This window comes from Gavialis gangeticus, unplaced genomic scaffold (assembly GCF_001723915.1).
Source record: "Gavialis gangeticus isolate Ggan-Ray unplaced genomic scaffold, GavGan_comp1, whole genome shotgun sequence".
Lineage (NCBI taxonomy): Eukaryota > Metazoa > Chordata > Crocodylia > Gavialidae > Gavialis > Gavialis gangeticus.
Genome location: NW_017728998.1, coordinates 28,725,078 through 28,749,543, shown reverse-complemented (window position 1 = coordinate 28,749,543; position 24,466 = coordinate 28,725,078). Strand labels below are relative to the sequence as shown.

The 24,466-nt window shown below is 40.7% G+C and overlaps 1 protein-coding gene across 3 annotated transcripts in view; it reads right to left on the bottom strand.

Annotated features, from left to right (window-relative positions):
• PHKB (phosphorylase kinase regulatory subunit beta) overlaps positions 1–24,466 on the bottom strand; it is a 275,233-nt gene that overhangs the window by 109,847 nt on the left and 140,920 nt on the right. For all 3 annotated transcript variants that reach the window (XM_019505661.1, XM_019505660.1, XM_019505662.1), the window contains 4 exons: positions 23,611–23,674; positions 12,136–12,231; positions 7,265–7,462; positions 5,900–5,957 (listed from right to left, as the gene is read on the bottom strand). In XM_019505661.1, the coding sequence (XP_019361206.1) occupies positions 5,900–5,957; positions 7,265–7,462; positions 12,136–12,231; positions 23,611–23,674 (416 nt within the window). The remainder of the gene's footprint in view (positions 1–5,899; positions 5,958–7,264; positions 7,463–12,135; positions 12,232–23,610; positions 23,675–24,466) is intronic.

The following is a 24,466-nucleotide window of genomic DNA, read 5'->3' as shown; positions in this document are numbered from 1 at the left end:
GGGTTGGGGAAATAAGGGGGGGGGGAGGGGGGGGGGGGGGGAACAGACAGTGTGACAGGCTGTAGGGGGGCACATGGTAGGGCAGAGAGAGAGGTAGGCAGCTTGTCCCCTATTGCCTGCCCCTCCAACTACTCTCTATTGTGCCTGCCCCCACTACAGCCGCAGACTGCCCTGATTCCCCTTCCCCTGTCCCCCCCACCCTTTCCCCCTTCACACTGCTTCTATTCCCCACAGGCTTAGGTCCTCACCCCACTTCCTCTCATCGCCTTCCCCTCCACTGAAGTCTCTCCCCTCTGCCTGTCCCTCCACCACACTCTCCCTTACCTTTGCTCTGCTCTGGCAGGGTCCGTCCCTGCTGCATCTTGAGGCACAGAGCATGGCTCCAGCCTAGCCCCAGAGCAGAGATGCAGACTGGCATTACTGCTACAGGGCCAGGTTATATGCTCCAGGCTCCAGCGAGGAAAGAGTTTACTGGCACAGAGCAGAAAGAAAAAAAAAGGAGGAGTGTGGCAGAAGGGGAGAGAGGGAGAGAAGCATCACAAGGGGGAGACTAGGGGCTGCACAACAGGAGTGGCTGGGTGTTCACAAATAACAGGGACAGGCAGCAGCTGCAGCTGTGGATCCAGCTCCAGCCCTAACCCCTACTACCCTGTGCTCGATTGTAAGGCAAGGGGTGTTTTTCCCCATGTTAAATGGGGGAGACCTAGTTTTCTAGTCGAGTAAATATAGTAGTAAAGTTCAGCTATTTCAAGGTTGTTTTCTGAATGTACACTTAATATTTTACTGAATGTTCATTGAGGCATGCAGTCTCATTAAGGCTTGCCCTGGGAAGTTTTTTTTTTTATTTTTTTTAATAAAACTGAGGGGCCTTTTTACATGCCAAAAAATTGTCCTTTAAAGCAGCTTAAATGTCCTTTTGCACTGCTTTAATGGCGTTGCTGTTTGCGTGCTCGGTGGTGTATTCCACGTTAAATGACTTTGGTACGTAGCAAGATAAAACACCTCTGAGGTGTTTTAGTTTGCAACCTAACAAAGTGCAACAGTGCATGGGGTTCTGAAAGCAGATGTGCTTGGGGCTTGGCAGGCTCCACGCAGATCAGGGACTGTGGGACCTGACAGCCACCTGTGCAGGCAGGCCCACTGAAGGGGAAAAAAAATAAAAAAAGCAGTGAGCCTGAATTTTTTTTTTCCTCCCCAGAACCTGCCTGCCTGCCTACTTGAGCTGTGCAGGGGCCCGGTGCTTCCCTCCGCAGCTGTGGCATGCCCCCCCCCACCCAGGACTGCCCAGGCCGGGTGCCAGCAGGCAGGTAAGGATCGGGCCCCCACCCTTGTGTACATGCCACAGGGGTTTAGACTGATTTAATTCTCCCTAAATTGAAGCAGTGTTTGTAAAAACCCACTGTTTCAATTTAAGGAGAACTAAACTGAATTAAGCCCCTGTGGCATATACAAGCAGTCAAGGTGCCCTACTTTCTCTGAATTTCAGTCATGTATAGGGGCCTAAATCCCATACAAGTCTTTTACAAACACCAGCCAAAAGCCTTTACTTTATGAAGCTATGAAGAGTAAAGGCTGGAAGAAACTTGGCAACTGAAAAGGAGCCAATTTTCTTTTCAATGGGGTTAATGACTACTGACTTGTTGATTAGAAATTACTTCTACTTCCCCCGTTCTCATGTAATTTACTAGTGCAATTTTGGGGCTCTGAAATGAAATCTCTTTTAAAAAATATTCAATATATATGAAGTTTCAGGCTGATGTAATTACTTAAATGTGTGGCAAAACGTGTGTTACAACAAAATAATTTATGAAGTATTATTTCTGTGTGGGATATTAATTCTGAAAAAAGTTATCCTGTTGAGAACACACAGAAAGGGAAAAAAACAAAGGCACTGAGGAAAACATGTAACAATAAGTCTTTAGTAATAACCATCTAACATCTTTAAAGGACTATTTCATAAAACTCAAAATATTCTTGTTACAAGGTGCTTTCAGCATATAAACATGCAATAAATGTTTTGCTCCTACAAGATTTTGGTAGACACAGGATATTGCAAACAAACCCTAAACTAAGTCTTTCATATAAAATTGTGGCTGAAGCCTGAAAAATAGTACTATTCAGATGTTTTCCTTTTCTCCAATTCTGTAATATTAAGTGAAGAAATATATCTTAACAAATATATCTCCATGTATTTTGGTGTATTCCTACACATACAACAAGCACCATGAACACCTGGCTAAGAAGAAATTAGTGCAATGGAAAAAAAAAAAAAAAAAAATCAACCAGCAATTTGGAAGATAAAATGTTATGCAAGAAAAATAAAATGTCTAAAAACATACTGAAATGATGCAACAGTGACATCTTGTTGGCAGAGTTAAGCAAGAGTGATGTCATGATAAAGACATTTATTTATTAATTTTTGTAACATTAATCTGCAAATTATTCTTGTTACCAGATGTCCAGGGTAGGGGGAAGAAAGCTGAGGGGAAAGAGCGCTGGATGCTTGTGAAAATCCAATAGCCAAACATCACTGGTAAAAGATAACGTTAGGATAAATACTACCTGTGACCCACGGGAAATAAAACAGCTCTTTGTTAATACTAATGGGAAAGGTATAACCTATTCCAGAACATTTCATTGCCAGAAACTGACTTAAAATATTAGGAAGTCATGATTCAACAAACAACAGAAATGTTGATGGATACATAAAGAAAAACAATGGAAGAATTGGTCTATTTTGTGGCCTAAAAATAAAATAATATAGAGCTAAAACTCGTGAGCTTCATACATGTAAATATTTTTTGGAATATGCTTCATTTTATTTATTTTTAGAAAGACGCAGAGAGAATTTCATTGATGTGATTATATACACCTTTAATGATCTGCAAGTGTCATTTTTAAGAAATTCCATTTCTATCACACAGATTTTATTGTTCTACTCTAATAAAAGTCAGAAAGGCTATTAACCATCAGTTGGTTCAATTGTTATTAGTTTGGTATATCTTTACCGATTTTTTTTCCCTCTGTAGGTAGAGGGAGTTAACTTATGACAAATGGGTTTTCAGAAGAATCAGTATTTGTGATGGGGGACTGGATTTTATCAGTTTCTTTTGCTTTAGATTGAAGGTAGGGTAGATTTGTACCTTATAGACTAGCTAAATCAGAGATATAGCACAAAATCTTTGCTTATGAAAACTTATGTTATACACCTTTGATTTAGTTAAAGTGCAAATCTACCCAGCCTTCTGCCTAACTTCAAACTAATACAGCTAACTACCATTTGCTCTTGTTTTAGAATCATTTAACTGTAACTCACTCATCTTTTACTATTTCACTTTTTCTTTTTAGTTTTATTGCGTCCCTCTATAAGTACTTCAAATTTTATAGTAACTTTATGCTCCTGTATTTGGAGACTGCATTTATACATATGCTCTGGGAGGTGGGGGAGGGAAGTGAAGTTTAATTAGAGTAGCTCTGAGCGTCACTCTAATTAAAGCACCCAAAGCGTCATGTGTACCAGTGTCCTCAAGCTTAAAAATGGCAATGGGGCCTTTTTTCTAAAGCTTGTGGAATTACAGCACGTCAGAGCAGCATCGACGTACATGTATAGGCACCCTGAGATTCTCCCTTCTTCCCCCTTCTCTCTCCTCCCTGCCTTTCCCATGGACTTTTTGTTTAGTCCTTTAATAGTTAAGCAGTTTAGTAGTTTAATAGTTTAGTATCCTGTCCTCTACCAAAGAGTCAAGGTATTTTATAAGTCTTAAATTTAAAAAATGGACTATACACTTGTTTACTTTAATCTCTTTTATCTCATGTCGCCCTCCATTCTTTGATTTTTTTAACTGGCTTATTGTACAACCAATAGATAAAGTACTGAATAGACTTTATGAAGACATTGGAGGTTGCTTTGTTTGACCAGGCAAAGACCAGTTTTCTTTTCATTATTAACCCTTGCTTGGCTTTATCACATGAGCTTAATGTCAAAATTCAATGTGCTGTTCAAGAATAGCTATTCTTTTCCAAATGCAAACATACTCTTTAGGACAGCATTAGAGCAAAGAAACCAATTAACTTTAGTTGTCATTTACATTAGAGGTTTCTGAAACATTTTCACAATAAGGTACATATTACAAAAAGAAAGAAACAAAAATTGCTAATCAACACACATACACACATCTAAAACATGCCAACTAAATAAGAATGTTTTATTGAATGCAATAGCTTCTAAGGGGAAAGGCTATGGAGACTATGGAATCTATCATTTGGAATTTTGAAGTCTATGGAATTTGTAATATTTTTCTTAGCATACAGGAAAATAAGAAATTATGACTTTTTTAAATGCTCAGCTAACTATGGATGGGAGTGATTAACATTTTCTGCTTTTCTAAGACACTAGGCATGGAGCTCACATGGTAGAGCATCTTCTGCAGCATATTTCATACTGCTCCTTCCAAAAATTAAAATGTCCCTTCAAAAAGGGAATACTCATTTGTTCTGGCAGCTTTACCATTCTTCATACTGTAGCCTACCTATTCAAAACAAAACACTTTATTTTTCTAAACTTAAATAAAAAAACCCATGTCTTGGAAATAAGACACTTCTCTAATTCAAACACACAGCCTGTGGAGCCATTCTATTGGACCTGCTGGGCTACTGGTGGGCCAGGGAGTTTGAAAGCATAGCCAGTGGTGAGCAAGACCTGCTGCAAAAACTGGGACCCTGTGGCTCTGATGGCTAGGCCATAAACAGCAGTTGGGTGAATTAAAGCTCTCATTTGCCCTGCAGCCAGTTGGCCCACTGCTGCTTCTCCACTTGGTGTTACTGTTACTGTGTTGGCTGTTGCCACCCCATTCCCCAAGCTGAATTTGGCCTGGGACACAGATGAGTTTGACATCCCTTTTTTAATTGAAATCCAAATGGACGGGAAACGTAGAAGCTATGAACTTTAGCATTCAATATATCTCAGCAAATACAAGCTTAAAAGCATTCTACAGATTAAGGGTGGAAAAAGATGTTATAAAATCTAGCTTGAGCTACATCTCTTTACCAAAACTGGATCCAAATCTTTTAGATAGCTCTGATCTGCTTTGTTAAGATCACCTTACTCTACTCTCTTGAACAGACTTCTAGGCCCTCTCCACAAGTTTCAGCTTTCAATATTGTGCCTCAACCTTTCTGACATCTCCCAACCCAAAGACATTGCATAAAGATGGCATTGTCCCACCACTGAGAAACTGCTGACTTCACTTCTGCATCCTGTTATATTGTCATGGTACAACCAGCCTTTACAAGACTACTGAAACATTCAGTTTGCCTATGTGCAGCTTGCCCATGCTGCTTCAGCAGCCCCAGTTTCATTTCTCTTGCACAAAAGTGTTCAGTGCAGCTCAGATGCATTACATGAGAGAGAAAAATTGGGAACTGAAAGGCAAGGTGGGGAGTTACTAATAACCTAAGGATTGGAAGCAAGGAAGGATGTCAGGAGTAAGGAAAAAAACTCAAGGTAGGAGTCTGAAGAAGGAAAGGGGGCAAGTAGCTTTGCCTAAATCCATGCAGGACTGAAGCAGCATCTGAACTCTTAGAACTGTGAACTGTACCTCTGAACTATGCAGTGTTCTTATTAATTTGGCCACTCCCGTATCTTCAGACTACTGAAAAAAGTGGATATGTTTTTGGTATCTATACTTACACATTCAAAAAATATAAAATCAACCAGTATTTTACAGAGAGTTTACTCTTAAATGGCTGTAATCATTTTATTTTACTCATAAGACAGAGTTTTTATTCAGGCATTTAGCATTACTGAATTACTTCTGCAGATTTGGAAAATCATTTTATTTCCTTACTTCATGAACCTCTCTGGGATGCCTGTACACAGAGCATGCAAAGATTTACTTACCATCAATCATCAGGAAAATAAAAAAGAGAGGAAATTCACATTCAATCCCATCAAACAGCTAAAGAAAGGGGAAAAAGAAGACATTGAATATCTTAGTTTAAGGAAATGTATTCAAATCTCCTATTAAGAATTTCAAAGAAAGAAGATAAACATGAATACTAAACATTTAATAAATTAGCTCTTCATTTTAGAGCACAGATCATGTTTTTTGCTAAATGCAGATTTACTGTGCTTTAAATGTGCTATAGCATGTTTTCCAGTAAAAAATTTACTTCTTAAGTTTTATTCTCAGTAGATGGCTTTTGTCTTTAAAGACAATTTTTTTTCCTTTGAAAGACAGTATTTGAAGAAACAAAAACTTAAAACAACTTCTAGTGATAAACGCACTCAAAACCATATAGTACAATTATTTTTAATATGCCCACACTGTATTCAGCTGTAAAATTAAATAAAATGATAACTTGCCTATCTGTAATGTGAAATCAACCGTACACTGAATGTAAATGGAAGTCCATTTATCAGCAGCCAAATCAATGACTAAACAGCTGACTTCGCATTCTCTCAAAACCACATGGAAAAATCTACAATGTGCATCTCCTCCACTGAAGTGGACTGCAGAGTGATGCCTAGGTTACCTCCCTAAATGCTTCCCAATTTTCCCTTGGAGGAAATGCATCAAGGGCAGGGGAAAAGGAAGAATTTAATTTTCTGGCTTCATAACCTGGCTGTTCTAGAGAAAGAGAGACTCTTGACACAAGTCTCATTTTGTAGGTCTCATAAAGGTCCGATTTGTAGAAGGAAAATGCTACTGGGAAAAAAATAAAAACTTATGATGAACGACAAACAACTCAGTTATGAATGGACCTTCCTAAGCAACTACCACCTAAAATGGAAAGCAACAAGCAGGACAAATGCATCTGTGTCAGCATGAACAGGTCTACGGTTAGAAAACCAATGGGGCCTATATGTTTGGTTAAAAACATATATCAAAATGAAATTATTCATGACCAACATCAGCCTAAAACAATGCCTTAGGTAATCTAAAATCTCCTGTTACAAAGACTAAGCAGGAAACACTGACCTAATTAGGAGAATAAACAAATGGTTAACTAGAATGTACACTGTTGACTTTCAGTAAGAAAATTTTCCTGATATAATACTAACAAGATAAGAGGATGAGCCAGTTGTGGACAGAAAAAGGACTCTTTGGGTTGAAAGCCATACCAAATATATAGAAGTCAGCTGCCATCTTGTAGAAATTGTGCCAGTTGAACTTTGCATTTAAAAACTCTGAATCTAAATGTATGTACAAGAGTAGAATTTGTCCCTAAGCTTATTGTACATTCCACAGATATATTCTGTTACCTTAATTTCTGCTGGTTTATAATAGCGCCGCGTTTTATCCTCCAAAGCAGTTCGATACCCATCTCTCAAAAATCGTTTTAGCCCATATTTTCCTTTTAGTTTTCTAACAACCTTATCAAGTGTTTGATTGAACAAAGCTTCATCATCCACAGCAAAAGCAGGATAACTAATGCAGGGTAGGAGAGCCGCATCTGTATTCTAGAGAAATATGGGGGAAAAGAAAAGTAGTGGTAATTTCTAGGCATCCTGGACAAACCATTTCACGCATGATCAAAAATAGCTTAATCCATTCAATGAAATATAAAAATTGGAATATAAGCAAAGCAGATAATAGTATTTATATCTTCACATTACTACCATTAATAATAAAACTAAGTTAAAACATTTTAAAAGAGGACAAGCATAAGGCTAGGGAAGACACAATGCATTCAGTTCAATAGCTAAAACACTTGCTGAGAACTACAAAATAAAATGGAACTCACATGGCTCAAAATTAGATTTTAAATAGCACAACCTGCAGGTAACTGGATAGATTGTAGATTTCTTTTTTAGTTTGGTTTTAGAAACAAAGAAGACCTTTCACGCTACCATAGTATTATGGCAGTACACATAATGATATTTGAGAACCCAGGTTCAAGATTAGCTTTGAAACCATTCTAAACAGAACTGGCAAAACAGAGGAGCAACCGAGTGTAAGCAGGAGATTGACAAGATCTCTATGGAACCTCTCCTCCTTGGCTAAATATTAAGAGCAACTTGGGAATAAAAAAGGAAGTAATGTTCATAAAACTCCCCTCCACCCAATCCTGCTACTTCCATAAATTTAATACACATGCAAGCTGCTAAGTAATCTGCCATTATATACAACTTGCTTAGAGAAAATCACAAATATGGCCTCCAGTTCTAAGCAATCGCTACACACTTGCTCTTCCTACTTCTTCTGTTGCTGTAATTAAGCAACAAACCTATTTCTCATTCCATGTTTCTGCTGAAGTCACAGATACCAATCAATAAAAATAGAAACAAAGTGAAAATAACTACAAAAGTTGGCTTCTACTCTATTAGAGGCTGAGGAAACTAAATTTATTTAGAAAGCCAACTTTAATATGGAAAGACATTTCACATTCAAGTTTTTCTAACAAATAAGACAGATGAAAATAGACATTAAACTGTTGAATAATAATAAAAAAGCAGCTGACAGTACTTTAACTAGCTAAGATAACAACATGGCTATTTCTTCCGTGAAAAAAATATATTTACCCTGAAGATTAATAGAACACCCGACATAGAAAAGCAACTAGATTTCCAGAGCAAAAAAGAGCTACATCCTGTCACTCATTTTAAAGTTATTGCCCTGAGACAAATAAATATAATATATGATACTTAAAACTAACAAATTTACAAATGCTAAAAAGGAAATTCTCCTTGATTAATTCACGCTAATGTCACTATCAGTTTGTTGACTGATTAAATCTTTCTCTGCAACATTGTATAATAAGGAATCTTCTGTGTGAGTTGCCAGATTCCAAGGCAAGTCTAATATACTTTCTGTTGTAGATAAAACACCAACTTCAAACAGTGAAAAGCATCTGGGAAATGTACATGGGCAGTGGCTTTATTGTAAAAAGAACACGCCTTCTAGAAATGCAGACATTACAGCCAATTTATCAGAGAAAGTTAGACAAAAACAAAAACACTGTTAATGAGATTGCATGCTACTTTAAAACATGCATTTCTATCCGACTTATTTGTAGACCAAAGTCTATGTTATTTATTTATTTAAATTAAACATTACCAGTTGGTTTCTACCATGCCGTATTCATTTTTAGAAGGTAGGATGGTCTGTCATGTTAAATATCTTGCAGACAAAATATTTATTCCACAGTAAGATTTTCACAGAATCACAGAAAGTTAGGGTTTGAAGGAACCTCAGGAGGTCATCTAGTCCAGTAATTCTCAATCTTTTTTTTGTACCGGGACCCATTTGTAAACATTAATGGCCAGTACCAACCCACAGCCCCTCACTCCCAACCCATAGCTCCCTGGCCCTGCTGATGCACCTCACCCCCAAGCCACAGACCCCTGGCTCTGCCGGTGCCCCACTGACCACCCACAGCCCCCTGGTTTTCCTGGTGCCCCTCACCCCCAAGCCACAACTCCTTGGCCCTGCCGGTGCCCTCACTCCCAACCCCTAGTCCCCTGACCCCCTCAACTCTCAATTCACAGCTTTCTGCCCCCCCATCCCTGCTGGAGGGGGTCCCCAGCTACCCCCATCCTGCTTGGGCCAGAATAAGCTGGTTGCAATGGCTTTGGCTCATGTGGGTGGTAGTGAAATAAGTCCAGCCCCAGCATGGGCTGGAGGGAGGAGGAGGAGGGAGGGCGGTCTTTGGCACCCCCATACCCCAGGTCGGGGCTCCCGTACTGCAGCAGGCAGTCTGGTCAAGGACCCACCCATCCCTTGAGCAGTGTCTCCTGGGCGCCCTGCCTCTGTGAGTACAGGCACTGACCCCTGGTGCTGCCACCCCTGAATGACCATCCATTGCCCCCATTCCCCACTGGAGGGGCAGGCACCTTCCCCCCTGCCCTGACTCAGCCTCAGTACCCAGCCACATTCCCCCAGTGCTCGCAGGCAGGCACCTCCCCTCCCCTCCCCCATCCATCCCCTCTGCATGCACACACATACCTGGACAGTCCCCAAGCCCTGGACCTCCAACCCCCATTCCTCAGACATTTACCTGCATCCAGCTGCTGGGACTGCTCCCACAACCCTGCCTGGCTGCATGCTGGCCATGTACATGCCCAAGCAGACACATGTGAGCCCGCTGCCTCCAACTGCCCCAAGCAGCTCCTTGCAAGTTGGAAAGCTGCCAGCCTGCAAGGACAAACCCATACTTTCCCACGTTATCTGGGACTTGCTTGCAACCCTTTAAAATATTCTTGTGACCTACTTTTGGGTTGTGATCCACGGGTTGCAAAACACTGATCTAATCCAACACCCCGCTCAAAGCAGAACCATCCCTAACTATTATCATCCCAACCAAGCTTTATCCAGCCAGTTCTTAAAAGCTCCAAGGATGGAGATTCCACAATCTGTTTAACCTGTTCCAGTGCTTTACCACCCTCCTGGTGATAAAGTTTTTCCTAATGTCTAACCTAAACTTCCCTTACTGGAACTTGAGAGCATTGCTCTTTGCTCTGTCATCTACCACTAAGAATAGTCTAGCTCCATCCTCTTCAGAACCACCCTTCAGTTGGTTGAAGGCTGCTATTAAATCCCCCCTCATTCTTGTCTTCTCCAGATTAAATAAGCCCATATTCCTCAGCCTCTCTTCCAAAGACATGTGCCCCAGCCTCCTAACCATTTTTGATGCCCTCTGTTGGACTCTCTCCAATTTGTCCATGTCCTTTCTGTAGTGGGAGACCCCAAACTGGACACATTACTCCAGATGTGGCCTCACCAGTGGCAAATAGAGGGAATTAATCACTTCCCTAGACCTGCTGGCAATGCTCCTACTAATGCAGCTCAGGATGCCATTAGCCTTTTTCACAGGGGCACACTGTTGGCTTAAATTCAACTTATTGTCCAATGCAACTCCCAGGTGCTTTTCTGCAGAGCTGCTGCTCAGTTGGTCAGTCCCCAGCCTGTATCGATGCATGGGAATGTTCCACCCCAAAGTGCAGGACTTTGCACTTGTCCTTGATGAACCTCATGAGATTCCTTTTGGTACAATCCTCCAATTTATTGAGGTCTCTCTGAATCTTAGCCCTACCCTCCAGTGTATCTACTCTCCCCAGCCTGGTGTCATCCCCAAACTTACTGAGGGTGTAACTCCACACCTTCTTCCAGGCTGTTGATCAAGATATTGGACAAAACCAGCCCCAGGATGACGCCTGGGGTCATGAATGCTGCATGCCACTGGGGGCTGGCGGGAGGGGAGGACACAGTGAGCTCTGGCAGGTGGTGGTAGCACTGTCGGTGACACGAGCATGGTGGTGGCAAGTGGGGAGTTCCTGCAGGCAGCCGTGGCACTGTCAGTGGTGGTTTCTTGGGGTTTTGTTGTTCTCCCGCCCTGGCGGGGGGTCGGGCTAGAAGATCTACTAGGTCCCTTCCGACTCTAAATCTATGAAACTATGAAACTATGAAGGGTGGGGGTGGCGAGTGCCAACTGGCAGTTGGCGACCAGCCGCAGACACTGCCATCAACGGTGGCAGTGGCCTGCAGCAATCACAGACTGCCCACAGACGCCACCATAGGTGTTAGCGGCAGGGTGGAGTGAGTGGCAACTGCCTGCAGGGGCTGCTGGTAGTGTGGTTGGTGCCTTTTTGCAGGGGGTGCACATGCACCCATGTGCACCCCCTACACATCGCCAATGCCTGGGGCATTCTACTTGAGACTAACTGCCCACTACACATTTAGTCATTGATTACTATCCTTTGAACCCAACAGTCCAGCTTGTTTTCTATCCACCTTACAGTCCTTAGCTGACTTGGAAGAATGTTGTGGGAGACCATATCAAAAGCCTTGCTAAAGTAAAGGTATATGTTCACTGGTCTCCCCCACATCCACAGAGCCAGTCATCTCATCATAGATGGTAACTGGGTTGGGTCAGGTATTTCTTGTTCTTGGTGAATCCATGCTGACTGTTCCCAATCTCTTTCTCCTCCAAGTGCTTAGAAGTGGATTTCTTGAGGATCTGCTCCATGAGTTTTCAAGGAAAAATTTTAAACAGGAAAATCTAATCTCTTCCCAAGCAACATATTCATACCTTTATTAAACAGAATACAACAATGGTCATCAAAGCCAATAACTGTGTTCATAGCAATTTATTTTCTCCATGTTCTGGGGAGCTGAATTTCATCAAATTACTTACATGAGACCTTGATTCTCGGGGCAGCAATGAGCACAGAGTTTGTCTGTTTCTGTTATGGGCATCAAGATCCACAAATATGACAGACCAAGAACAACCCTGAAAATAGAACATGAACTTAATGTAAGGGAGAGGAAAGATAATATATCATAATTTCTGGAGCAGCACAAACTGGCAAAGCTATCAGGTTCTTTGTTTTAGCTAGGCTATGATAAAATAATCATAATCCAGTAATTTTCATCAAATGAAAAATGAGAAGCATTTTACATGCAGTAAACCGAAATAAAAGAACTAAAAGCAACTGAGAAGAATAAAATTTGAAATAACAAAACCTTGACATTACCATGCCTACTAGTGGTGATTGTTCATATTATTTAATTAAACAAATGAGATGCAAGCTTAAATTATATGTTCTAAAGTGTCTTAAAAAAAAAACCCCAGAAGAATACTCATGACAGCATCAGTTGGAAGTGTGTGTTAAATATTCCATGCAGGTCTACCAAAAGACAGACAAAACGAAATGCCCTTTTCCCATGTTAGAAAAGAATTTTAAAAAACCCATTGTTTCCTTGACTTCCAGTCAACACTGCATATATTGTTATTCAGTCTTTCACTTTGCAGAAAATCTGAATACTGTGCAATAACAAGTTTTACTTGAAACAAAATCCTTTAAGAAATTCCATATTTTAAAACTCTGTGTTCCAGAACAAGTGATCATTAAATTAAATTCCATCTGCTAAATTTTAGATTATAAATTACAAAGTTTATGTTAGGAATACAGCTTGAACACACTTCAGTTTTTGGAAAACAATTAAATGTAAATATCTGAAATTGGTTTACTACTAAACAAGGTAAGCCATTTAGGGCTAGGCTTGGTTACAAGATCCACCAGGGTTACTTAGAGGAGGATGTTAGTTTGATTACTGATAAGCTAACCAATTAACAGCCTGCCAAATTCAGTCCTTTGTCAATTCATTTGACTAAATGACTGAGAGAACCCATATAGGCTTTATTTGCATCGTGGTAAATTCAGCACTTTAACGAGTGGACGAAAGAACATGTTCCTACCAAATTTTCTACTTCTATAAGTACTTGGCACAGCTGTGTTGAGTATAAAGTCCACTTGCCAAAATTTGCTCCAATGTAGTGTCAAGGAACTAGCTTACCTGGGAGAAAAGTTATTTGCAAAGGCCTAAACATTTCAGAACATTTCTTTTTTCTCAGGGTCCTTTAGAACCAGTAAAAAGAAATTCTTCCTGGGTTTCAGCATACCCTGGCCTGGGGATGGGGAGCCAGGAACAGTTTTCCTTCCCCTGCCCCACAGCAGGGCCCAGCCGTGTCCCTCCGGTCCTGAGCCACAAGGCAGTGCTGAACAGAGCCCCCCTCCCCTTGAGGGGAGGGGAGAGTCATCTGTGACAGCTCGGCTGCTGAGGTAATTCCTGTCAGGGAAGGAGGAGGAGTGGGGCAACCTTGCCCACTGCAGTGGCTCCCTGACAGCTCAGCCCAGTGTGGGCATGGGGAGCCAGAAGCAATCTGGGCCCAGGCCCAAGCAATCCCAGGGCCCAGGCCCAAGCCCCACCTCTGGCTGGGAGGGGCTCTGCCCCCTTGGCCCAGCACAGTTTGCTCCTAGTTCCTTGTGCCCAAGCTGCACTGGACTGTCAGGGAGCTGCTGCAGCAGACAGAGCTCTCCTTCTCCTCTTCCTCCCTCTCTGCAGGGCAGGAGGGGGCAGCTCTGTGCGGCAATGTCTCAGCAGCTCCTCAACAACCTGGCCTGGCCCAGGTGTGGGGAGCCAGGAGCATACTGAGAGGTAGCTGCTGACAGCAGACAGATTTGGAAGATTAGTCCAAACTGGGGGGTGTGTTCAGGGGGAACAAGAAACAAATACCTGGGACAAGACATTTAATTGGAGAATTGGGGCAGTTATTAAACATTTTAAAAAATAAGGCTGTCTTTTTATGATTTAATAAACCCTGGTATAATTTAGAACATATATTGGCTTCATGACTTAGAACCTTCTACTAGCATACATCACTGCAGTTCCACTGATTTGATGAAGTTGATGACCTGGCCTCTTATATCAAAAGCCTTAGTGTTTTTTTGTGTGGCATTTTATATTACAGCTCGTGAGCAGGATTCTAACATGATGCCAACAAGTACTAGGCTATCTATCCAAACTGTTCTATTACTATAAAATTGGGCAAAGCCACAAGCTGCAAAAAAGGAGCAATGAATTGTCAACAAATCAAGCTGCAAAATACAAATGTGAGCCTTTTCAATTTGCCTGTCTCTTTAATAATTCCACATAGGCAAAGCTGAACAAAAATGAATTGAACTCTGAACCAGTAAAGCTAGTGATTTAGCTGATGGGGAAATCATAGTCTCAAGCATCAATTCTGTCTTTAGGAAGAAGCAGTTCTGATACAGTAATTCTTTAAAAGGGTGAAACCATTTTTCATGCACTTTGATAGTAGACAGGATAATAGTCCTTTACAGCATCAGCGTTGTGTTTTTATATATTTGTTTTTCATTTGGGAAATACTCCACATCTCTTTTCAGGTTTTCCTTAAATAAGGGCAAGGATAATAAGATTAAACACACTAACTAATGAGTAAGCCCTAAATATCCCATTGAAATTATTTTTGCGGTAGTATTTATAGATTTTGTGTTTAGTACAGTGACTGAATGTGTGCATTTAAGAAGCCATTCTAATCACTTAAAAAACAGAAGAGTGCTTTTGGCCTTTGCTATGTGGATTCTGAACTATAAAATCCAGTGTTCTGTATGATACTTCAGCCACTCTATCTGGAAGGAAGCACATGAAAAAAGTCATAATTTAGCTCTCTCACAGATTGAAAACATCTCTATTTTAATTTAAAGACATAAACCATGCATCAGAGCCTTTCTAAAAGCTGCATTACTTTTCTCAGTGTCATTTACTTGCCTCAGTCAGCAGTATTTTTCAGTGTCCCATTTAACTTCTATTATTTTCTAATAATGCACTAGAAATTTATTGTGTGCATCAGTTCTTTGATTCCCAAGCTTTAGAACACTTTGTGACAAGTCAACTCTCATAGATGAAAAGCTGTTTATTATTTAACAATCAATAGTAGTTAGAGTCTTTATCAGCAGAAGACTATCAACTATACAATCCAATGTCACCCAATTCATTTTCCTTTTAAAAAGTCTTTTTAAAATGAGGCAATGAATCCTGCAAATGTAAGAATGTATGAATCACCTTATTTGTTCCTTTTTTTTAAATATGCCACATAACCCAGGTCAAAATTGTTAAAAAAATCAGAAGAATAATCAATTTAAAAAAGTTAAAACAATATAACAAAATCTAAACCTGCAGGTTCTAAAAACACAATGTTAGTATTTCTGGACTGGTTTTAAATACAGAGGAAACATTAATTTGGGCATTTACATTTTTATATACACCATAATTTATACATAAAACACAGCAGTCTGCAACTAAATCTGAGAAATGAAGACATTCTTTAATAATAAAGCTTATCATAACCACTTAATTATTTTATAAACTCTAATTCAGATAATTTATTACGTGTTCTATAAATAATCAAAACAATTAGACTTATGTTACTTTTTTTTCAAATTGTGTTCATTACATGAACAATTCCAATTTACACATGCACACTCCCGCCCAGCACTTTCTCATCAATTGAATTAATTTGCACTAGCACGGAAAATGAGTAAAGTTTTACTGCACATTTTTTACAGCAATAAATTTTCTTGAACTTTGCAAATAAAATATTTTTTCTCCTTTTCATTACGAGTTCTCAGCAGTTTGTAACTGCCTTCAAAATTCACTTCAGTCTATAGTTTGACATACAGTGCCTTACTGAAGGACTGATTTATTAGTCCAAAGTTTGGTTTAGGCATTTTAAGCTCATAAAAATGCAAAATAAATGTATATTAAAATATTTTCAGCAGTATCAACTGTAAAAACTAAATTAAAACCAGAAATTGACTGGTGGCTAGTCCAGGCTGCAGTTTAAATGCTCGATCATGCTCACCTTTTGCAGTCCTTCAATAAATGGTATTCCTACAAATTTCAACTGAAACTATGAACTAGTAAAGAATTAGAAATATTAAAACTTCTAAAAAGCTATGTGCATAACTAGGTTTACTGAAAATCTTGATGAAAATTCTCAATAGCCATAATACATCAAAAATAAATGTTTATCTAAAAAATTATCATGGAAAGCTATAAATCAAAAGGACAAAGGATATTAACTCTATTGCATGCCTGACTTTCCACGTGAGTTAATGAAGTTGCTAATTACTGGATTTTCCCTGTCAACTTGCACCAAGATATAATCATCTTTAGTAGAATAATTCTTCCTTTGGAATATTTAAAAGCAGCATAATTGATAAAATGGTTATAGTACACACTTCATCATATCAGGGTCATAAAAAACAGCATAGGACAATGTAAAATAAACATGGCCTCAGTTGTGGGGATTTGATACCTGTGTATGCTGTAACATTCTTCTGTGCTACTAGGCAATTTATGTATGTTCCTCCTGTTCTAGGCATCCAGGCAGATGTTTTCAAATACTTCTTACCCACTTTGGATGATAATTGTATACCGACTTTCTCCTGAGCTCCCAGGGAATGAAAACAGCAACTACTAAAACCCCTTTTTTTAAAAATCAGTACTTCCAGATAATTAGCACCTAAGATTTTAGATAAGTTTGTCAAAGAGATTTCTTAGCCATTTATTTTAATAACTGTTGAAACACTGGACTGTTTCCCCAAAAAGAAAGAATACTACTCTTGGGATCATATTTATAAATTATAATGGGACAATTAGGATCATACAGACCCATTAACCTAGTATTGGTCCCGGGGAAAATAATGGAAAGGCTGATAAAGGATTTGATTAACAAATAACTGACAGACAATACAAATCAATTTAAAGTTTGGTTGGTAAAGGTAATAGTGTTAATATACCAGCCTTTTGTAAGGTGATTCGGTATACCAAACAATACCAGAATAAAGAAACTAAAATGACTTGTAAAACAAATTAAAAGCTGGTATATGGACAAGTCTCAAAACCTAACTGCAAACACACAATCACCACTGAGAGTGCAGGGTTCCACAGTGATAATTCTTGGCCCTACACTATTCAACATTTTTAAATGAATGACCTGGAAGAAAACCAATTCTTTACTTATAAAGTTTGAGGTAATACTGTACAAAGATTGGAAGAGTGGTAATACAGAGGAAAGCTCACTAATAGTCATAACTGTGATAAAGTCATCAGTAAAGCTAACCGCACTCTATCATCCATTAGCAGGTGCATCACAAACAGGTTCAGGGAGGCGATACTTCACCTCTATGCAGCATTAGTCAGGCTGCAGTTAAGAGTACTGCACCCAGTTTTGCGTGCCACACTTCAAGGGGGATGTGTACAACCTCAAGAGGCTTCAGAGGAGGGCCACTTGTATGGTTAAGGACCTGCAGGAAAAGCCCTATGAGAAGAGATTGAGGGCCCTGGATCTCTTCAGCCTACGCAAGAGAAGGCTGAGAGGTGATCTTGTGGCCGCCTACACATTCTTTGGCGGGGGGGGGGGCGGTGCGGGAGCAAGGAACAGAAGATGCTCTGTTTACCAGGGCACCTCTTAGAGTAACTAGGAACAAGGACCACAAACTGACAGAGAGCAGATTTAGGTTAAACATCAGGAAGAACTTACTTACGGTAAGGGTTGCCAGAACCTGGAATGGGCTTTCAAGGGAGGTGGTGCTCTCCCCTACTTTGGGGCACCTTGCTGGGGTCATCTGACCCCAGTGCTCTTTCCTGCCCATGGTGGGGGGGCAGATTTGATGATCTCCTGAGGTTGTTTCTGACCCAAACAACTATGAATACAGACCAAATCTACACTGGTTTGTAAACTGGGTACACTAAACATTTTAATACGGCCCAATATAAAAGTTTTGGTTCTCAGAACAAAACACAGGCCAATTCACAGTTCAGAAAAGTACTTGGTGAATCACAATGACTAGTCACCTGACTACAAGCTCACAGAATGACACAGCAGCCATAAGTGCTAACAGGGTTCTTGCATAGATAAGCAAGGGAATCTTGAGGCAAAGAAGTTACATTAATTTATTTGGCACTATGACAACCAGCATGGGAATAATGTGCTCTACTTCTAAAGTCCAGTTTATGAAGGAGGGTGATAAATTGAGAAGGATTCAGATAGGATCCATGAGAATAACAACAGGATTGGAAGATCTAGCTTACAATTAAACGCTTTTTGGGGCAACTTGATAATGGTCTGCAGGTACCTATATGGGGAACAAAACTCTAATAATAAGTAGATAAATACATAATGGATTTTTTTTAACATGAATGTGTATGTATTTGTATGTATACCTGGTCTCTGAGCAAGTCAAGTATCTCAAATAATGATCAGAAATGATATACATACTGGCAAGGCTTTATTAAGAGAATGTTCATCTTTGTTGTCCTCACTATTGGCCTTGGCAGCTTCTTCACTTCCACTGGTATTTTACAAAGCTCTGAAATGACTGAATAAATTGCTGAAGCAAAACCAGTTTAAATGCTTTGAGATTTTATTTCTAAGAGATTCTGCATAAACAGAAACTGTTTTGACCTTCAATCAAGCAACAGAAGAGCCATCTCCAGCTGTGTTTCAATTGCTTTGAGAAATCCTGCTGAGTATCTCAAGAGGAGCATGCCTGCACCTGCAACTACATGTTACTACCAGACTGAACAGCATGTGGAAACAAGAAAACACCCAGACCTTCCAGACACGCTTTCCACTAAAACTATGGATGATGTACAAAGCTAAATGGAATACAAGCAGTATTTGAGGGAAGTTTACAAATTATAGTTGGTATCATGTATTTGTTGTAGACATGCCAGAACTATGTTTACCTCTATTTTTTTTTTTGACAAGCAGTCAGGGGGCCAAATCTTGCAACGTGCTGCACCGTGCACACAGGTGGGCAAGCACCCCTCCACACCTCTTTGTCTGAGAACTCCTTTGGTACTGCGAGCTTTGCTGTACCTCACCATCCTGCCTTATCACACTCCCTGGAGAGAGAAAGGAGGGGGAGCCTGGAGAATCCAGTGACAGCAGCAGCTGGAGTGATGAGGGGAGCAGTAGCCAGCACAGCCTGGGGTCCACAGTATAACCCCTTGCAAGCCACGTAAAGCCCACAGGTCACTAGTTGGACTACCCTAATCTATAGTGAACTTTTTGCTATGCACCTGTTAGATGTAAAGTACAGCATTGATAGGATTTATCTGCAAAAAGGGAGATGTGTGGGTGTGCATGAGAATGCATGTATGTGTGTGTGTGCACATGTCCAAAGTTAGCTTTCACTAAGCTGTAGTATACAAACTTATTATGGTCCGTGATAACCACGGAGATGGCTGCTTTGTATTGTGCTCTGAATTATTTTTCCTCACAGTGAGGAATTCTTCATTTAAAGTTATCCTAATTCTGGGCAGGTATTCCCTGGTCCTTTGTCTTAGGCCCCTGCCAAACATTCAGTTTAAGATGCAATGGAATCTAATTGTCAATTCCAACAACTGAGAGTCCTGCCCTGCTACAAGCATGGCAGGACATGCAATTTTGGGACTGAGGATTAGATTCCAATTGTACCTTACTTGCTGGTGCAGGGGAAGCTGGGGCTCCATGTATGGGGAAGAAGAAGTCAGCTGATTATCAGTTGAGGCCAGGAACCAAACCAATCCCCAGTCCCAGCTATCAAACAGCTCAGTGCATAGTGAGTCCAGCATTGGGCTGCACCAACCTGATGCCAGACTTCCTGTGCACCTGGAGCTATAAAACAACATGTGCCACCCCCTACATGAGGCTTATACAGCTTCCTGTGCTTTGGGAGTGCAGCATTGGGCTGCCAAAGTTGGATGGCAGGCTCTCTGTACACCAGGACCTGTCAAAACCTCTGTGCACTGCCCAGCTGAGTGGCACATGGGGTTTTTTGACAGGTCCACACCACACATTCAATTCAAAGCATGATACAAATTAGTCACAAAGTTATTCCACATCATATGGGATATGTGGGATAACTTTTTAGCTCGTTTACTACATTATCATGCCTTAAACTGAGTTGCATGTGTGGCCAGTTACTATTTAAGGCATGATTAACTTGTTAATCATGTCTTAGATTGAATGCGTGTTGGGGGCCTTACTGCTAGACACTGTGCACTTTGGAATATGTACCCAAAGCCAGCCAGAATCTACAGAAATTACAGGAGCTGGAGCCAAACTATTCAACATCACAAGATGCCTGCTGGAGAAAGATTCATGACAGAATCTTTAAGATGCTAGGATCTCTTAATTCCCTGTGGTGTAGTAATATGTGAAAGGAACTATGATTTAGTCTTCATGGAGTCCACCGTAGCTCCCAGTACAAGAACTGTTTAAGAGTGTTGGGCTATACAAGGAAAAAAGAGGAGGAGGAACAGAAGATTTGCTACAGCATATTTGTCAGTTAAACTGTTTGTCTATTGATGATCATCAGAAACTGCCTCTGCAGCTGATTTTCTATAGTATCCTGGGTCAAAACAAGGCCCTACTTGTTTAGCTTCTGACAATCTTAGCCATGAGGAAAAAACCTCTATTACTAAGCTAAATCTCACTAAGGCTGCTACAAGTTCTTCAAACCTTCTGGTTTTTCTTGTATTCCTCCTCAGATTTGTCAGACATTAGAAAGACAAGGGTTCTGTTCCTAAGAATCTTATTACATTTCCCCCCCTTCCCCCTCTATTTTTGCTCACCAGGAGGATCCAATTCACAAGTTAGATGAGCATCTTAAATAAGAATCTTAGGCTTTGATATAGGCAAGGAATACTACACTACAAACCAGCTCTGTCTCTCACTTTCAGGTCAACAGATACATTTTTTAATGCCCATTCTCTGAAGTCATTAAGGATATCCTTCTTCAATTAAGAACCCTTTGGTTCATGCAGTCCTTAAAGTTTTGTCTTCATTTGTTTTATGCTGGACATTCTTCTTCCCCATACATGGATATTGTCATCCAGCCTTTAGCTTTTAAATTAGAACAGTGATATTTCAAGTACGGAAATCCATTATAAATTGATTAAAAACCACAAAGACCATACTCCTTTAATAAACTACAGTTTAGTAGCAGCAGTTTTAATTTAGCAACTGAACCATGGAATATGTCACATTTTCAGAAAATCAAGTTTTGGGTGATTTTCAACACTAAAATAGAATTTGCACAAATAGTACATTACATCTATTAATATCTGCTATTTAGAAAGGAAGGCATTTGTGTATTCTAGCAAGATATCGAGTGTGAGAGAACTGAGAGGGAGAAAGCTTGCAAAAATACAATGTGGTGGGCAAGTTTAAAATTATGAAATTGAATTAAGGTTATAGCTGTGCTGCAGCACTACATTTGTCAGGAATCTATTATGGACAATCCTCCACTTCTCCATTCTGCAATTTGATCATAACTGAATCCATCATTGCCATTCAGTACTGTCTTAATTTTTGTTCAGTTACAGCATCCTCACTTCCCATTAACTGTTCATATTTCATGGCTCAAAAAGTGACAAATTTGTACTATTAATACCTTCTTGATGTCATGAATTTAGATTATTTTATTTTTTAGTATAGACATGTTTGGGTATAATATGTTAAAAAAAAATCGATATATAAAATGTCTGAGGATATATAAAGAGCATACTGTCAGATGTACACTCTGAAAAAAACTGAAATCTTTCTCCATTAAAACAAATTTCAGAAAATCTAGGAAACAAACTAGACCATATGAAAGGCTGTAATAGAAGATTCCAACATACTTGATGTTAAAAACATAAAAGACAGTAGTGGGAACACAAACATAACTTGTTTAAAGTCTTAATCAAAAACCTTGAGGGAAGCAGAAAGAAGTTGTAGATACTTCATTTTTAACTGAGTTCAAAACAATTCGAAAGAGAACCTCAAGATGATATTTAAGAACAGAGTTGATTTTATTAGGCTATGATTCTTACCAGGAAATGTAGTGATTAATTTATCTAGGTGTTGGGTTTTTTTTAGCTGAAAAGTAAACCAAGTTTCCTCAATACTTTTTTATTAGGGCTGTCAATTAATTTCAGTTAATGCGTGTGATGAATGCATTAACTGGTTCTTGCAATAATTTCTTCAACGCGTTAATTGCACATGTGGTTTTGGAGCCAGTGCCCAGACTCTGCTCTGCTGCCTCCAGGCCATCCAGCAGGGCAGCACAGAGGACCACAGGGCAGCCCGCACACAGGCTCTGGGCAGCTGCAGCAGGTGAGGGCAGGAGTGGGTGTGGAGACATGTACACAGACATATACGAGCAACTGCAGCCTGCACGCTGCATGTAGAGCAATGCTGCACCGGTAAGTCTGTGGAGGGGGAGGGACGGGGAGAAAGGAGAGGGGCAGACTGAGGCCTCCATGGTGAGGGAGAGAGGCAGGGGCAGTCACTAGGGTGAATGGGGACCCAGGGCAGTTAGTGGAACAGAGCTGCAGGAGACTTGTCCAGAAGTGCGGGGTGGGGGGGAGGGCACGGCTACCTACTGCTGTGCACACCCCTGGGGGGAAGGCATGGAGAGCATGTGCCCCCTGGATTTGTGTGTGGGGTAGAGGTGGGCTGTCCACTGCGGGCTGAGGCTCTGTACCCTACTGCCTTTGCCCTGGGAGCTGCTCAACGCCATGTTGTGCCTCCCCTGCCAGGCAGACATGGGATGCATGGCACAGCCAGCGCATGGGTCCCAGGGCAAAGGCAGCAGGGCACAGAGCCCCAGCCCATAGTAGGAAGCTTGCTCTCACCCCACGCACAAATCCAGGGGCACAGGCCCCCATGCCTTTGCCAGGAGTGCATGCAGTGGTGGGGACCTGTGCCCCTGGATGCATCTCCCGTGGCTCCACTGCATGATCCATCTCTGCCCCACTCCCCCCCTCACTGTGGGGCCTCGATCTGCCCTCCTGCCCCTTCCACTTTGCATTCTTACCTGCTGGGTGCTGTGTGTGTCTGTTTTTGCCCCTCACTCCGAAGCCACAGCCCTCCTAGCTCCGCTGCTGCCCCTCACTCCTGACCCACAGTACCCCACATCCTCCCAGGATGTGCGGGGGCTGTCCCCTCCCTGGGCTCCAAACCCTACACACACACACCCACAGCCCCCCACACCTTCACAAATCCCTGCTCCCATGCACACACCCCACCTGAACCATACAAAGTACCTGCATAATTTTGAGTTTCTGTGCACAATTTTGAGGTTTTAGCTGTGCAATTAATATCATGATTAATTGCAACTCATTTTTTTAATTGTGCAACTAATCAGGATCAATTTTTTTAATCATTTGATAGCCCTACTTTTATATATCTTTTTGCAATGAGAACAATTTGTTAAAGAATACGTTTTTTAAAAATACAAAAAAACAAACAAACAACAAAGATTATTACCTGATTGCCAAAAAGATTGAATCCATTAATTGCTTCTAGAGCTGCTTTTGCTAACCCAACAGAGCTGGAGAAAGGGGTAGGGGAGGGAGGAGGAAGAATAAAAAATAAGAGTATTACATTTACAGATCTGGAATTACACAGATAAATACCCCTATACATACCTCCATAAAAAAACTTGGGTCAAATGCTAAAAAAATAAATAAATAAATAAATTTAAAAAAAAAATGATATAGTATGTATTTTCAGAATTTTATTCAACTTTAAAGGCCAGTAACCAGCTAGAAAAATACTTCTAGTTCCCCCTTATTAATGGGCACCTGACACTCTACGCTTCAAGGCCCTTTTACCTTTATTAGCAGCAAGTCTATTTTTAGAACAATTTCCTTGTACTTGGCTCTCAAGCACTGAACTTGACAAAATAAATCTTTGAAAATAAAGTTATTGCATCAATCTGAGGTCAAAGCAGCAGCATAATTCTCATGTCAACCACAGATATAAGGTTATCTTCACATTACTTACGTGCCAGTATCCTCTAGGCCAGTGTTTCTCAACATGTAGATGGCAACCCAAAAAAGTGGGTTGCAAGAGTATTTGAAAAGGTCGTGAACAGTCACAGAAAAACATGGGAAAGCAAAAGTTTCCCCTTGCAGGCTTGCAGCCTTCCAGCCTGCATGGAACTGCTTGGGCCAACTGGAGGGAGGGGGTGCCACATGTGTCTGCATGTACACATGCATGTGGCCAGCGCACAGCCAGGCAGGGTGGTGGGAGCAGCCCTGGCAGCTAGATGCAAGTAAGTCTATGGCAAATGGGGGCTGGAGGGTCAGGGTAGTTGTAGGAGGGTCATGTGTGCATGGAG